Below are 13,709 nucleotides of genomic sequence, written 5' to 3'. Positions count from 1 at the left end.
AGGGAATTGAAAGTATATCCTACGACTGTACACTCGAGAATAAAATACCACACTGATTGGAAACTTTGCATTTATTTGGAAACGTGATGCAGCAGGATGCAGGGAGCACAGGCTGTAAAAATCTACATGGAGCAAAGAGTCTTGGAGGTCTTTTTGCGGGTGGGGTTGAGAACTGTGGATGCTGAGAACTCAAACGAACGAGCGCTTCATCAGAGACGGAGTGTACCGTATCTCATTGTAACGCTCCTCCTCCTCCTCTTTGCCCTCCCTCCACCTCCCGTCCTGTCCCGTGCGGTGGAGCCACAGCACGAGCGCCAGCAGAGCCAGCAGCACCAGGCACATGGACAAAGTCAGCAGCACACCCTGCAGCACGCCTGAGGAGGTGTCCGGGGCTGCAGAGAGAGGCGAAACGGTCGTTAGAATCAGTTTAGGCAGCTGCAGAGGAAAGAAGCAGAGAGGATTATGGGTGGAAAAAACAGGTGCTCACTGCTGTAGATGGACAGGTTGACGTAGCAGTTCTCTGTTCCCAGGACGTTGGTGGCAGAGCAGCGATACAAGCCGGACGTCTGAGAGGACACGTTGATAATCTGGACGGAGCCTGACAGATCCCCTGAGAGAGGAGAGAGACCCCAGTGATGTCAGAGTGATGTCATCAGGGTTGTCTTGAGCTGAGCTCGAGTCTTAATTATTATTTAAAAGCCTGCAGTTCAAACTGGAGATATGTGGTTTGTAATATTTGGGCATTTAAGAGGCAGAGGGTCAAATGAAAGATGCTGCCCACTGCCTAGTTGCATTATGGGATGTATAATGTATGTATGTATGTATGATGCAGCTTTTCCTTTTTTTTTTTTTAATTCCTACTAGACACTAAAGTCAGGATATCTTGGCTACAGCTGCTTCGGTTTTCATCATTCTTTTTAAAATAAGTCTCTTGTGAGTCCCCAAACTTGATGGAAGTCTAATACAAAATCACTGCATCACCCCTTTAACAGAACACTGTCGCTTTAAAATACATGTTTTATTGTCCCTAGTGAAAAGTCAACAAGTGGGTGAACACTCTGTGTGTGTGTGTGTGTGTGTGTGTGTGTGTGTGTGTGTGTGTGTGTGTGTGTGTGTGTGTGTGTGTGTGTGTCACTGACCCTCCATGTTGATGGGAAGTGCGATTTCCTCTGGACTCAGTTTATCCCAGCGGATCTCTGGAGTGGGGACACCCTCTGCCACCGAGCAGGACAGCGTGACACTTCCTCCCATATCAATATCTCCATCCCACTGGCACTCAGGCAGCGAAGGTGGTGCTACAAAAACAATCAGAGTCATTTCTAAAAGGACACATTGGACTTGAACTGACATTTCACTGTATCTCATTGTTTTTCCATTAAAATTATCTAATGTCTACAAAACTAGTCATATTTCTCTACAAATAGTAATGTATGTGAGAGGATGCAGAGGATGTTAGGAATGCAAAGACAACAAATATATCTGCTAAATGCTAATGTCAACATTCTCACAATGGGAACCTTCACGTGCTGATACTTAGCAGGTAGAGTGTTTACCATTTTCCTCATCTTAGTGTAGCATACTAGTATGCTAACCATTGCTATTTAACACTGAAGTACAGCTGAGGTTGAGGGGATTTCTGTTAGTTTTTGCAGGTATTTAAACCAAAGCATTGGAAAAAAATAAGGCATCATCAATCATCACAATTCATCCTCAGGGCACTGTAGAATAAAATTAGCATTCAAGTCAAAAAGGGCTCTTACATAATTTGTGGAGCAGTAAAACGTCCTTAAAAATAGCTGTTTGAGCAGAACCAAATTTGTGAAGCAAATTTTATGGAAATCCACCCAAAAGCTGTTGAGGCCTTTCACTCAAAAACACAAACGTAATCAAACTCATGGGGACGCTAGAGGGAAAGTCTGAGGATCATCAAAGTCATCACAATACATCCTCTGTGGAACATGAATGTCTTTGTGAAAATTTCGTGGCAATCCATCAAATTGAAGTGCTTCAGCCTGGACTATGATCAAAGCCAGTCTGCTGTGGCTGAAAGCTGCTTGGTTGTTTCAACCTGTCTGGCTCTTCTGTTTGCACAACAAAATGCACAACAGCAAAGGCACATATGGTTGGGCATAATTCCAAATATGAGTATCAGACAGAAAAAAAACACACAGATGCATCCCTAATTCAAACGTCTGGCCTCCACTAGTAGAAGTGGAGAATATGCGACACACTCACCCAGAACACTGAGCTCCAGTTCTCCTATGCCGGGATCTGCCGTCTCTGGCGGGTTGTTGACCATGCAGCGGTAAATGCCAGCATCTGAAACGCGTGTGTCATTCAGGACAATGTCTGCACTCCAGGGAATACCTGCAGTCGGTTTACATGGAATAATCATGTTTTTCCTTTGAAAAAAATTATTTAAAAAACATCATAATTCAGATTAAAAAAGGTTTCCACTGGTCTCACCTGTAAAACCCACCCTGCCAATGAGGGCTGGGTCTTCGATCACCTGTCCATGGTCGTACACAATCACCTGGAAGTGAGTCAGTGAGTCGTTTCAGACAGGCTTCACAGAAGGCGTTCTTTACTGTGACTGTAGGTTTAATATGGATGTTTAATGCGGGTTTGCGTCAGGTTTCTCTATGGAAACTTGTCACTACTTTCACCAACACATGCAATGAATTAGAGGCCGAAGAAATGACAAAAAGGCAAAACAACTTTCTCAGCCACCACTGAAGCCTGTCAGAGGTGTCGGAGTGTGTTTGTGCTGGGAGTCAGACCTGTATTGGGGTCTCTGGACTGGAGAAGGGAGCCAGAGTCCAGATGACGTTGAGTCTGGAGAGTGGGCTGGAGGTGAAGAAGGAGCAGGGCAGGACCACGAAATCCCCCTGAACCACCTTTAGGCTGGATTCCCTCATGGTTACCCGGAGTGCAACTGTGTCGATTGACATGGAAGAAAAGGGCAAACAGGAATGAGGCCAGTCGTGTCTGCCTGCCTTTCAGTTCAGGAGTGATTTCTTAAATTCCCTCATGTTTTATTCTGCTTTTAACTTGCCTAGTTTCCCTGTTGACGTGCAGACTGCATCGCTCCTCCCTCTCCTCCTTCATTACTGAAATAATGAACTCCCCCCTCTCTCTCTCCCATCCCCAGGCCTTTTGTGTATGTGTGTGTGTGTGTGTGTGTGTGTGTGTGTGTGTGTGTGTGGAGTTCAGCGTGCATATTAGTTGTTAATTACACTTGACAGCTTTGAGGGAGAGCCAAAGCGGTCAGAGACTGAGTGAAACAACAGCTCACTTCACTAGGATGCGTCCATGAAAACATTCTGTCAATTCACGACATTGTTTCCATGTAGATCACCAGTTTCTGAAGCGTCGGCCTTTGCAGAGTCCTTCAAATCAACACGACAAACAGCCATTATTGGATGTAACTGCAATATTTAAAATGGCCCGTTTTTCAGGGGCACTTTCTGATTAAGTAAGAAAGAAATTATTACACGAATCAGATCTTTAGCTCATCACTCTTCTATCTGATTAAAGCCATTTTGTGTATTCAATCTTACATTTCTGGCTGGAAAAAAAAAAGTATTTGACTAAGTTTTAAATTGTTAATAATGTTTTCTCTCAGTCTACCGTCAAAAAATAGCTGTAACCTCACAGTCAAACTAATACTTGAGATATTCAGAGCTGCTTGTCAGTCTAGTTTTGACACTATTCTCAGTGCTGTGGGTCCATGCGACACCTTCAGGACTATAGATTCAAAGCCACGCTGCAACAGTGTGTTTGACATGTCCGGTATTCCTCCTCTTGTCTTACTGAATTTGTACCAAAGCTTAAGACATCAGACACGTTCACTCACCGTTCTCCAGAGCGGTGAAACTCACACACAGGGTCCAGAGCATCCATCTTCCAGAAGAGCCCATCGCTGAGAGGAAGCACGGAGAGAGGCAGCCCTCTCTCCCCCTGTGTGCAAGCTGCGGGCCAAAAAAACTAGGCATGCATGATTAATCTATTGAGCGATGCAACCAACCCCACCCTCCTTCATTCTCACTCTCTTTGGTAATTTACTCTCACCTCTCTGTGTCTGTGTGGACAAACCAATAAACTAAAGTGACTGCAGGTGGATTTTTGTCATGTCTATTAACTGCTCATGTCCAAACTTGTACTATGTATGTCGTGAAAGTTTCTCCAGAGTGGAAGCTTTAATAGGCCAGCTTGTAGTCTAATTAGTGTAACACAGATAACTGCAGCTGCTCCATAGAAAACATCACCTATTTTGACATAAGACAACGCGATGCTGCAGGGTAACATACAGTACGTGATGCACAGCAGACAGCTTTTGTTGCCATGGATGCAGAGATCCATCCTGCAGGTTTTCTCACTGCACCACACGGCTGTACTGATGACTTCCTGTCAGCTAACAGCAGCTAACAGTCACCAACATGAGCTGCTGGTTACACCAGACCAAGCAAGGCTGCAGCAGCAAAACTGTTGACTGTATGAAATTCAGTGAGTTTCTTCAGTTGCTTTTACTTAAAGGGTAAAACATGTCATCACTGCTGGGATGATCAATGAGCTAATTCACAAGTGAACCAACAGTAAATGAATCTACAATGTTTTTCTATATTCGATTCATTTGTTCAGTTGTTTCTCAGGCAAAATTCTTTGATTCCAGCTTCTCGAACGTGAGGATTTGATGCTTTTATCTGTTTTATGTCTGGAAATTCAATATTTAGGGGTTTGGAGTGCTGATTGGGAAGAAAGCAAACCTCAGCTTTTGGGGATTTGCAGTAGGCATTTTTCATATTTCTAAACAACTAATCAATTCATACAAAAACTTGACAGATTAATCAATAGTGAACTGAGAGTTACCATTTTCTTTCTCATGTACGTGAGGGTTTTGTTGAGATGTGTGCAAACATTTTATCCTGTAAGTGTTTTGTAGATAATCATCATCTATCATTTCTCTTTCCTTTATCTTCAATTTGTAGCTTATCGCACTGAACAGCCTCCACTTGTTATTTTTTCACCTAATTTCATGTTTCTACTCCAAGCGATGCTAAAGGATAACTGCTGAGGTTAAACCAGCTTCAGGCTGAAGCCTTCACGGCTACAATCTGCCTTTCTGAGTAAGCGTGAATAAAGAAAACACAGGACAGATGAAGCCTTTCACTCAGAGCTGCTTTGCTTTTCAAATGATTTACTACATGAAATGTGTTTAAAACACCGTGTAGAAGTTCTAAAAATCTGAAAAAGACAAAATTCCTCCAGCTTCCTCTCTTTCAAAACACGGTGGTTTTCTCCTCATCTGCCTACAGTGATTCATGGATTCAAGGCAAAGACCCAAAGTTGTCACTGGTGTGAGGAAATGTTCAAAGATTAGCTTTTGACACTTGCAGCAAGTCGTCTGGTGATAAGGACATCATCCAGTTATGACCCATGGGCTAAACATGCCGTCATCGCCGCTTTTTGATGGATTTACATAAAATGTGTTAGTTATTCATGACTCACGCAAGTCGATGCGCCTGCCAAGTTCTCCAGCGATCATCCAAAGATGTTCCAGTTCAGATGTGTGAATGTCTAAACTGGAACAAATATGTTCCAGTTTAGACATTCACACACCATATGATGGGGCACAGTGGGGGCCGTAATTCAGGCCAGTCTGCACATCTGTCAGATTTAATCAGTGGTGGAGAGTAACTAAGTACAATTTTGAGTAATTGAGTATTTCCAATTTATGCTACTTTAACTTCACTGCAAGAATGAAATTTTCTTTAAACTGCACTACATTTATCTCACACGGAGATAAACTGGATTCAAGTTGGACCAGATCAAAAAGAGCTAAGAGAAAGGTTCTTAAGGTGAGATCAGAAAAGCAACAGTTGATCTTTTCCAGTTTTCAAATTTAACCTTTTATTGTGTCGCCTCAGTGAGGTCGGCGTCTTCCTGCTGCCGATACAAGCTGGTCGACTTTTCCACCTGCAGTCTGGACTCCTGTACACGTTGCTGCGGTTTGGATTTTACTGTTCATGTGAAAAAGAACTAAAGCCATTAGGCAGAACTTACACGTGAAGGTTTTGCTGATCAAATCCAAAACAAGAGAGCGTTCATGAATAAGGAGGCAGTCTGCGCTTGCTTTCAGGTGCTGTGGATTTTTTATTGTGTGTGTGTGCCCACGTGAATCGGCAGCCAACCCAGATATAAAAGGAAATATGCAAAGGAGGAGGCTGACTGCAGGCTGAGGTCTTTACTTTTTCCATGTGGTATGCAGCAATAATAAAATTAAAAAAAACAAAAACAAAAAAAAACGAAGCTAATGAGTAGCTTCTTTGTTCTTTGTTTCCAAAATGTTTCAAATTCTTTATGGTCACATTTTAAGTGCTGTTTATATTCCAAGCTGCTTTAGTTTGGGCCCGTACAATAGGTCCAATTATGGAAACCCTAACCAAAGAGCTTATGGCACGAGGTCGACTTCTCCCAATTTATTCAAACAACACACAACATCCAGCACCAGCTTTGTGCGTTCCAGCTGTGAAACACAGAATATTTCAACGGTAAATGTTTTACTCTGAGATTAGAAAATAAACTGAAGGGAGAGAATTGGCAGAACCGGTCAGTCCTTCCTTTAAGAGCGTTTCTTATCATTCAGGACTGTACAGATGCTGAATTCTACGGTGAGGCCTCTTCAGAGCTCACCACCATATATATATACAGCACTGTGTTGATCCCACAGCGAAGAATATACACATCAACACACTGAAAACACACTAAATATCTTAACGTGTGTGTTTGTGTTTGTGGCCACTGAACAGGTTTGTGTTTGTGTGTGTGTGTATGCGTGTGTGTCAAAGTTAACTTACATTACATCCTCTTGCCTGAAAGCTGACAAAATTCACAACCCTTAACTCAAAGGAAGCTGCACTTCCTGTTGTCTTTATCACAGTCACACAAAAGCACAGATGAAAGCAGGTAGAAACACACGCGCACGCACACACATGCACACACACACACACACACACACAAAGTTTGGGGATAAATATGCTCACTGGTTGGACATGTAACACTTCCCTTTGTAAAACATTATCAATGTTTTAGTGACAGATGGCCAGTGTCTATTCTAGGATAAATCAAACCTAATTCTGGTCTCTCACGAGATGGGGCCTTTAATAAATAGATGATGTGTGAGAGAGAGAGAGAGCGAGAGGAGAGAGAGACAGACGGGAGAGACAGCGAGACAGACAGGTAAGCGGAGTGAGTTCTGCCTCTTCGCCTTCAGGGTAACTGGGAGTGACCTGGTGGCAGACCGGCCGTTCACAGGAGGATCCAGACCGGTTTGGACCAATCAGATCTCTTCAGTGAGAGGTCTCGGCCTGCTGCTGCAGTTTACCGGCAGTACAGTCCAATCACAACAGCATGGTGACGGGTTTCTCCAGGAACTTGCGGAACTCGGCGAGCCACTGCGCGCCGACCGCCCCGTCCACCACCCTGTGGTCGCAGCTCAGCGTCACCGACATCATGTTGGCTACGTCAAACCTGTGAAAACCAGAAGCACACATACAGCTTCAGATTTTTTTTTTTTCTTTTTTAAATGCAGTCTGTCCAGCTTGTGTTGTAGCTCACTGACCCTTTCTCATTATCAGCAGGTATCAACCGTTTCTCTGAGCCGCCGACGGCGAGGATACAGGACTGAGGAGGGTTGATTATCGCTGAGAAGTTCTTGACACCAAACATCCCCAGATTGGAGATTGTGAATGTGCCTCCCTGGTAGAAAAAAACAAAGCAGACACTGAAGTGGACCATTTCACTTTGCTGGCTCACTAGATAAGACCCGCGTGAATCATGATCATGCGCCGTACCTGGAACTCGTGTGGCTGCAGTTTGCCGTCTCTCGCTTTAGCAGCCAGAACCCCGACATCGGAGCTGATGGTCGCCAGTCCTTTGGTGTGTGCGTTAAACACGATGGGCGTGATGAGGCCACTGGCTGTGCTCACTGCTACGCTCACGTCCACCACATGATTCCTGGATAAGATGAAATAAGTCAATACTAATGCCAGCGTAGAAATGTGGTCAGTGTGACTTTGGTGGTAAACTGAGAAGAGATGTCTGTGCTTTGACTGCCCTCTACTGGCACAACAGTGCAGCTACGCTAAATGGCAACATGTCCACTGTGTTTGTACATTCAGTCACTTGATGCATCCATTTATCTGGACGCTACCGTGACATAAGTGACAGAAATTTAGATTTTGGATGCAAAGAGTTTTGATGGCAGGGAAAGAGTGAAGAAGCAAACAACAGACAAGACAAATCGACTATTTATGAGCATCATTTTTAAGCTTTGATTAAAAAAGAACAGACTGTGATTGATGAAGATGGAAGTGAAAGGTTACACATTCACGTGTGTGTGTGTGGATTCGGATGATTATGTGTGTTTACTCACTGGCGGATGACCGTGTCCAACCAGGAGGAGTTGCACTCGGGAACCTTGAGGCAGGCCAGAGCGCTGGCTTTGATGATGAAGTCATTCACACTAAGCTTGATATTCTGGGCTTTCACTTCCTGCAGAGAGGAGGACAAGTTGTTTCAAAAAAAAGACACAGGGAATAAAGTTTCGGTCTTTCATTCGGTTACCTGTCTACTTGTGAAGAAAAACTCACAGCATTAAGTTCTTGCCGAAGCTGAAGCACTTGGTCCATGTTGACATCTACAGACAGATAATAGTGGGGGATGGTTTGCTTGGACTGCATCAACCTCTGAGCGATCACCTGCAGGACAGACACATATATATATTCTGTACGCGCTTCAGCTTTGATCCATAATTCATCACAGACAGGAACCGGGTGTGTTTGTCAAGTTGGTGTTGATAAATGTGGGCAAAATGTGGAATCACGGGTGAGAGATAAGAGAAGCACACTGTGAAAACCCCCCATGAGGTCTGCCTTGCAGCGTTCAATACATCAGAACCACACCCTGCATCGGAGGAGCGTGTCATGAATTACACTTGGCTGCTATCAGAGGAGTTTGAGCAGGAAGAGAGGAAGTCTCACTGAACACAATGGGTCACCAAAAAAAAAAAAAAAAAAAAAAAGAACATGTGTGTGTTTGCTCTCACCTTGCGGATGTTGCTGATAGGGATGTCTGTGAAGGTCCCGGCTGGTGCAGGTGCAGGAGCAGCTGGAGCTGCGGCTGGAGTGGGAGCAGCAGCTACGGCCTGCCAACAGAAATGATTTGATTTAAAACGACATTATAAACAAAACCTTGAGGCGCATACAGTACGACAGCAACAGCATGAGCTTCACTTACAGGTGCAGCCTTTGGTGGAACAAAGGTGTCAATATCTTTCTTGGTGATGCGTCCATCTGGACCAGAGCCTGAACCAAGAACAACACAATGTACACTATAGAGAACACTTCACCATTGCTTTGTTTCGCTCCATATTTTGTGTGTTTTACTAGACATACTTAATGTCAGTCACTGCTTGTGTCCTGGTCACTTACCGCTGACCTGTGCCAGGTCAATGCCTTTCTCACTGGCGAGTTTCTTGGCGAGCGGGCTGGCAAACACACGACCCTTCCTGGGTGCTGCAGGGGCGGCGGCTGCAGGAGCAGGACTGGGTGCTGCAGCAGCCGGAGCTGCAGCCTGGAACATAAACACAAACACTTACAAATCCAGTCATACCTGTACAAGCTGCTGTAAAACTGAGGAGACGCAGAATTCAGTATGTTTTTGAGAGTATTTGGAAGATTCATGTGTGTCTCACCGGTGCTGGAGGTGGAGGTGGAGGTGGGGTGGAAACCTCTGTCACCCCAGTCTCTACATAATCCTTGAAAGCAGCGATGTCACTTTCTTTCTCTACAATGATGCAGAGTGGCGTTCCCAGGGGAACATCCCGAGTGCCCTCTTGTACCATGATTTTGGCCAAATATCCCTCCTCCTGCACCTCAAAGCCTTCACACAAACACATGAGAGAACATGCTGAGCAAGGCAAGCTTTACCTGTCATACTGTAATTCAGGACACAGAACAGAATTCACCAGATGTTAAACAGCACTGGAATACTGAGTGAATGACCGAGGCGTCAGACTCAGTTTGGGCCTACCGATGGTCGCCTTGTCAGTCTCGATCTCAGCCAGCAGATCTCCTTCACTCAGCTTCTCTCCGACCTTCTTCTCCCAGCGCTGCACTGTTCCCATCGTCATGGTGGGAGACAGGGCAGGAAGCGTGATCTGTAATGCACACACGCACGCACGCACACATACACACACACACACACACACAGACAAACGTGAGCGACAGAAGCCAGGGGAGCTCTCCAGCTTCAAGTCTGAGCACTTGGAACAGGAAACTAGTGACCAACACTGTCAAGGCTACAGGATAATTGAAAAACAACCCTAAAGGGCCTGAATGACGCAACTGCGTCATCTCCGGTTCAACTCTGGCCGGGGACGTTTGTCAGAGCAGCCCCAGTCAAATGAAACCCTCGCTCTAGCTGCTGACAATACTCTGTTTGATTAACTGTTGTCATGTCAATGTCAGCATGACTTCAAATGGTGATATTTTGTTTTTATTCTCGGCAACAACGGCCAGCTGGACAGCTGGATGTGAGCTGAACACAGAAGCAAGAAAAAAGGTCCTTTCAGACAGAAACAAGCACAAAACAATTGGAAATATTTCCACTTTTTGCAAACAAAGTTTGGCTGTTCATATCACTGACTCACCATTACAACCACTACTACTACTACTACTACTGTTACTACAAGGTAATACAAACACCATTTCATCATGACAGCATCATAAATAATGGGAATGTCTGCTTGAAGCTCATGTTTTGCATCAATGTGAAAAACCATATGAAAAAAGGAGCTAAAGCTAAGTGACAAGTTTTTGGTTTCACTTATTAGATTTAAAGCCACTATGTGCAGAATTTATGAACTTTCACCACATAACGTCATTCTGCTGCTCTGCTCTAATACGCAGGAGGCACACAATGATCCCCTCACATACAGACCATCATACTGAACGACCCTGATAAACCTCAAGCTGTGGCTCCAGGTCACTGTGACCGTAAACATCCTTTACACAACTCGACTCAGCGACAACACGACACCTGACTGCACTTTGTTGATGTGAGACAACGCCTACCTTCATGTGTGTCGGGTAAGAGCTGCCCGGGGCTGCAGGAGGAGCAGCAGCAGGAGGAGGAGGAGGAGGAGGAGGAGCAGAGGCAGCTGGAGAGGGACCGGCACCAGCTGCTTTGATTGAGTCCAGCGTCACGTCCTTAAAGGCTGGGACGAGGTCAGGGCTGCAGGCGAACAGAGACACACAGACTTCAGACATAATTCACACAAAGCACAACCACATTTAGACTGAAGGACAAGAAACTGCATGACATGTTGAAAATTCAGTTTCTAGCGGCCAATGGAAATGACACTTGGTGCAGAGATACCAGCTGTTATGCTGAAGCTAAATTAATGAAAATCATTGCAGCGTGTGATCGACCATCCAGCTCATATTCATCACTGTGAAAGCAACAAGATGTGAACAGTTACAATCCCATGGCTTCAGATGAAGGAGAACACTTTTGCAAACCAATCTGAATCAGACACCTTTCTATAGCAAGGCCACCTTGTGTTAAAGTCTGTTTTTTACATTGTCACAGGACAGACCTGTCAACCGTGATGCAGATCACTGCTCCAATGTTGACATCTCTGGTGCCTTCAGGAACCAGGATTTTTGCCAGATAGCACTCCTCGAGCATCTCAAAACCAACAGTGGCCTTGTCGGTCTCCACCTGCAAAGATAGAAACATTTAAAAGGGTGTATAGTGATGACTTGCTACAATACAATGAAACACAGTTCCACTGCTCCTCACCTCAGCTATAAGGTCACCCTCATTAATTTTCTCTCCCTCCTTCTTCTCCCAACGAGCGATGGTTCCTGTCTGCATGGTGGGTGACAATGCGGGGAGCTCCACCTGATGAACAGAAAATAAATTCCAGGAGGTCAAGGATGAAGGGGTGATGACAAAGTGCCATATTTAACCTGGAGGCCAACCAAGTATCAAAGAAAAAGACATTCACCATTGTCACTTTACATTTTCCTCACTGGGGCTTCATGACAGGACACTGCAAATACTGGCAACTGTCGGGTGTTGTAACTGCAGTTGCTACATCATCATTACCTCATTCTCTTCCCCAATACATGACCCACATAGACCTGTATTTCAACAGACCTGTCAGGTTTTACAGTAGCACTCAAGGTTATGTAACTTCTGATAGAAGTCATACAAAAGTGCTACCAGGAGAGATAAATAGGAGAGAAGTTCCTAAACAAGTGTACTTTTTTGTGATATCCGTTGTGGGACAATAATGTTGCAATGATTATGGGTTAATTAGGTTTTGGAAAGGGCCCACAGGGCTAAACAAGTCACTCATGGAAATGACATATGAAAAATCGAAAGAAAAAAATTACATTTTTCCAGATGTAGAATAATGACATTTCTACCTGAGTATCAAAATCAGAGCATCATTTCTGCTGCTGGCAGCAGTGCAGTTTGAGTTTACATGCATGCCGTGTGACTAACATTTAAACTCAAATCTGGATTTGGATCTAGTTTAGTGAAACTGTCTAATGCATCCAGATGTTTGGGGTTAGGTCTTTTTGCCTTTCTGCTTGGTGTGGGCGGTGGTGCACATCTCTCGGGTACAACACCACAAGAAGACACCTCCGCGGCTCCAAAGACGATGAATAACGTAAAACACTTATGTGACAGCACCCACCGTGTTGTTCCTGGGATATGGGGACACTCTGTACCTCATAACTGAATGCCTTAAATTCATGTAACAACTAAAATGCCACTGAACCAACTTCCAACGACATCACTATATGACATAAAAATAATGTAGAGATGCTCTGATTTACAGCAACGAAACACAGACTTCACTCTTCATGCAACAGCTGGATTTAATGTGTGTCAGGAGTGTCAGAATCTGATGGCTACACAACGACCAGCTAGCTAGCTAGCTAATGCTAGCTAAGGAGGTCATGCTAGCAGTAACGTCGGTGCTATAGCAACCTCATACCGGGTCGGATAACGTTACCTTCTGGTGCGGCGGCAGGCTGTAGAATCGCGTGCTCTGACAGCTGCCTGTCAGCTGGGGACACCGCAGCAGAGTCCCTCTGTGGCTGAAGCCGGAGCCCAAAGTCATGGAGCGGTACCCCGCTCCGCAGTGAAGCCGCCGCAGACAGCCGGTTCCGGGCACGGAGCGGGTGCCGAGCGCAGCAGGCCCGGCCGGGAGGGCACGGGGACAGGGGAGCCCAGCGGACGGCCTGAGCCGCAGGATCAGACGAAGCATTTCGCAGCGGTTGAAACACTACACAGAGATGATGAATAATGTATTTGTCTTACAACGGCATCGGAAATACGCTGGCACCGAACGTCTCTGTGCCTGGAGAACCGGCCCGTACTTACTCCTCACTTTCTAATGACCTCCTCCAGTCCAAAACACAACGCTTTACGGCTCTCCTGATTGTCCTGCCGTCGCTCCGAAAGAGATGTCGTAAACGATGGCCGTTCAAATTCCAATCACTGAATATTAAATAAACACCACCACCACCACCACCGTGAATCAAAACAAAAAACCTGCTCGTGGTTCATGAAATAAAAAAGAATAAGTAAATCCAAAGCCTGATGGTTCGAAAAGGAAACTCTTTTAC

At 45.0% G+C, this 13,709-nt stretch overlaps 2 protein-coding genes across 2 annotated transcripts; both read right to left on the bottom strand.

Moving 5' to 3' along the window:
• Positions 1-33: 33 nt before the first annotated feature.
• Positions 34-4,044, bottom strand: LOC143332695 (immunoglobulin superfamily member 11). The gene is made up of 7 exons (XM_076750432.1): positions 3,857-4,044; positions 2,781-2,935; positions 2,467-2,533; positions 2,236-2,367; positions 1,140-1,295; positions 488-610; positions 34-392 (listed from the first exon to the last, which is right to left on the bottom strand). The coding sequence occupies exons 1-7, from the start codon at positions 3,993-3,995 to the stop codon at positions 190-192; spliced, it is 975 nt and encodes a 324-aa protein (XP_076606547.1). The 5' UTR covers positions 3,996-4,044; the 3' UTR covers positions 34-189.
• A 2,420-nt stretch (positions 4,045-6,464) lies between these two features.
• dlat (dihydrolipoamide S-acetyltransferase (E2 component of pyruvate dehydrogenase complex)) lies at positions 6,465-13,511 on the bottom strand. The gene is made up of 14 exons (XM_076750431.1): positions 13,094-13,511; positions 11,866-11,967; positions 11,660-11,784; positions 11,136-11,295; positions 10,093-10,219; positions 9,755-9,942; positions 9,492-9,633; positions 9,298-9,365; positions 9,107-9,205; positions 8,652-8,759; positions 8,435-8,553; positions 7,854-8,016; positions 7,622-7,758; positions 6,465-7,530 (listed from the first exon to the last, which is right to left on the bottom strand). The coding sequence occupies exons 1-14, from the start codon at positions 13,346-13,348 to the stop codon at positions 7,401-7,403; spliced, it is 1,923 nt and encodes a 640-aa protein (XP_076606546.1). The 5' UTR covers positions 13,349-13,511; the 3' UTR covers positions 6,465-7,400.
• Positions 13,512-13,709: the final 198 nt, after the last annotated feature.

Source organism: Chaetodon auriga, chromosome 15 (assembly GCF_051107435.1).
Source record: "Chaetodon auriga isolate fChaAug3 chromosome 15, fChaAug3.hap1, whole genome shotgun sequence".
Lineage (NCBI taxonomy): Eukaryota > Metazoa > Chordata > Actinopteri > Chaetodontiformes > Chaetodontidae > Chaetodon > Chaetodon auriga.
Note: the sequence above shows the minus strand (reverse complement) of the source record. Positions and strands in the feature narration are given on the sequence as shown.

Bases quoted from the DNA above. Each gene is read 5' to 3' on its own strand.
- LOC143332695 (XM_076750432.1), bottom strand. From the start codon at position 3,995: ATGCCTAGTTTTTTTGGCCCGCAGCTTGCACACAGGGGGAGAGAGGGC. The intron at 2,936-3,856 runs GTGAGTGAACGT...CAATCGACACAG, and splicing joins TTTCACCGCTCTGGAGAACG to TTGCACTCCGGGTAACCATG. The intron at 393-487 runs GTGAGCACCTGT...CTCTCTCTGCAG, and splicing joins CAACCTGTCCATCTACAGCA to CCCCGGACACCTCCTCAGGC.
- dlat (XM_076750431.1), bottom strand. From the start codon at position 13,348: ATGCTTCGTCTGATCCTGCGGCTCAGGCCGTCCGCTGGGCTCCCCTGT. The intron at 11,968-13,093 runs GTAACGTTATCC...TCTGTTCATCAG, and splicing joins GCCTGCCGCCGCACCAGAAG to GTGGAGCTCCCCGCATTGTC. The intron at 11,296-11,659 runs GTCTGTCCTGTG...GTTCGCCTGCAG, and splicing joins ATCTGCATCACGGTTGACAG to CCCTGACCTCGTCCCAGCCT.